The 1,360-nt window shown below is 39.1% G+C and overlaps 1 protein-coding gene across 1 annotated transcript; it reads right to left on the bottom strand.

The window, feature by feature from the left end:
• Window positions 1-251: 251 nt before the first annotated feature.
• LOC133690339 (uncharacterized) lies at window positions 252-1,354 on the bottom strand. Its single transcript, XM_062110593.1, has one exon. The coding sequence runs from the start codon at window positions 1,317-1,319 to the stop codon at window positions 522-524; it is 798 nt and encodes a 265-aa protein (XP_061966577.1). The 5' UTR covers window positions 1,320-1,354; the 3' UTR covers window positions 252-521.
• Between the last annotated feature and the right edge of the window lie 6 nt (window positions 1,355-1,360).

The raw sequence follows: 1,360 nt of genomic DNA, 5'->3' as shown, positions 1-1,360 counted from the left end.
CTAAAGCCTGAATATGTAATATTTTGAGATGAAGACAAGCACATGTAGCAGAGATGGCATAGAAGTTGTGGAAGTTAACAGCTAACCTTGGGTTGATTTGGGTTTCCACCGAAAAAGAAAGAATTATTTATATTGACAAGCAGTTAAGGCAGTGGCCACAATTAGAAGACAATCGAAGTAAAACATAAACCTGGTTCCTATTGTGCATCAAATATGCAAACTCATAGAATAAGAAAGGCAGACAACCATGCTACAAAAATACAGATTCATTAATTTTTTTATGCTAGATTCCTCTCTTAAATCTGCAGCTCATAATAATGAAAAAAAGTAGGAGCCAAGTGATCATGTAACCGAACATGAATCAACAATCACAAGGATCAACACTAATACAGTTACCCTCTGCGCCACCACATCACATAATAACTCACAACCAGGCTTCTTTAAACAATTGTTGATATCGTCTTGCAAAAGAATCAACCCAGCCCACTATAACTTCGTCGTTGAAATGACATTCATATAATTTATGAAGGATTGGGCAAAAGAACAGTTGATGGAAAAGATACAGACCCATTATTGGGAGCACCCTGGATATTGAGAATTGAAGTAACCAAGTTGTATATCTGAACATTCTCGAAAGATGGCACTTTTCGTCCCCTTGCAAACTGAGGACCATGGCCAATGAAAATTGTCCTCATGGAGAAAAGTGCATTGTCATAACCATGTGCTCCTCCACATTCTTGCCTATTAGTTCTCTTCTGCTCCACCTTAAAACCCTCGTCAATCATCCCTATTATTGGTGGAATTCTATCACTTGCTGCATAATGAAGCCTACTAGGCAGATCCTCCTTGAGATACATTTTCAAATTCTTTCCATTTTGAACCTTCCCCGATTGCAACCCTTCATTCATCTTTGCAACAACAGCCGATGGTGCAAAACCAGGTGGCGGACGGATTGCAAGCAAAGGAGTATAGGACTGAACCCATTCAGGTGAAATATCAATCCAAGGAGCCAAATCATCCAAAAAAATCAACTTTTTATCACATGTACCAACCATTCCATGATCACCAACCATAATTATAGTAACATCCTCAAAAACCCCTCTTTCCTCTAATCCATCAATCAACTTCCCAATCATCCTATCAATTCCAGCAACAGCCTCAGTAATCTCCGGATCATCCGGTCCCACCTTATGACCCTGATGATCAGGATCCTCAAAATACAAGGTCATAAACACAGGAATCTCACTCTCTGGCAAATCAAAATAACTCAAAACGGTATCAACACGTTCATCAAAAGGAACAGAACCATTATAAAACATACAAAACCTTTGAGGGCAAGTCCAAGAACCTTTATGCACCT

Source organism: Populus nigra, chromosome 3 (assembly GCF_951802175.1).
Source record: "Populus nigra chromosome 3, ddPopNigr1.1, whole genome shotgun sequence".
NCBI classification, from domain to species: Eukaryota; Viridiplantae; Streptophyta; class Magnoliopsida; order Malpighiales; family Salicaceae; genus Populus; species Populus nigra.
This window is presented reverse-complemented; position numbering and strand designations above follow the sequence as displayed.

What these genes read in the sequence shown, in the direction of transcription:
- LOC133690339 (XM_062110593.1), bottom strand. Translation starts at nt 1,319, where the DNA reads ATGTTTTATAATGGTTCTGTTCCTTTTGATGAACGTGTTGATACCGTT.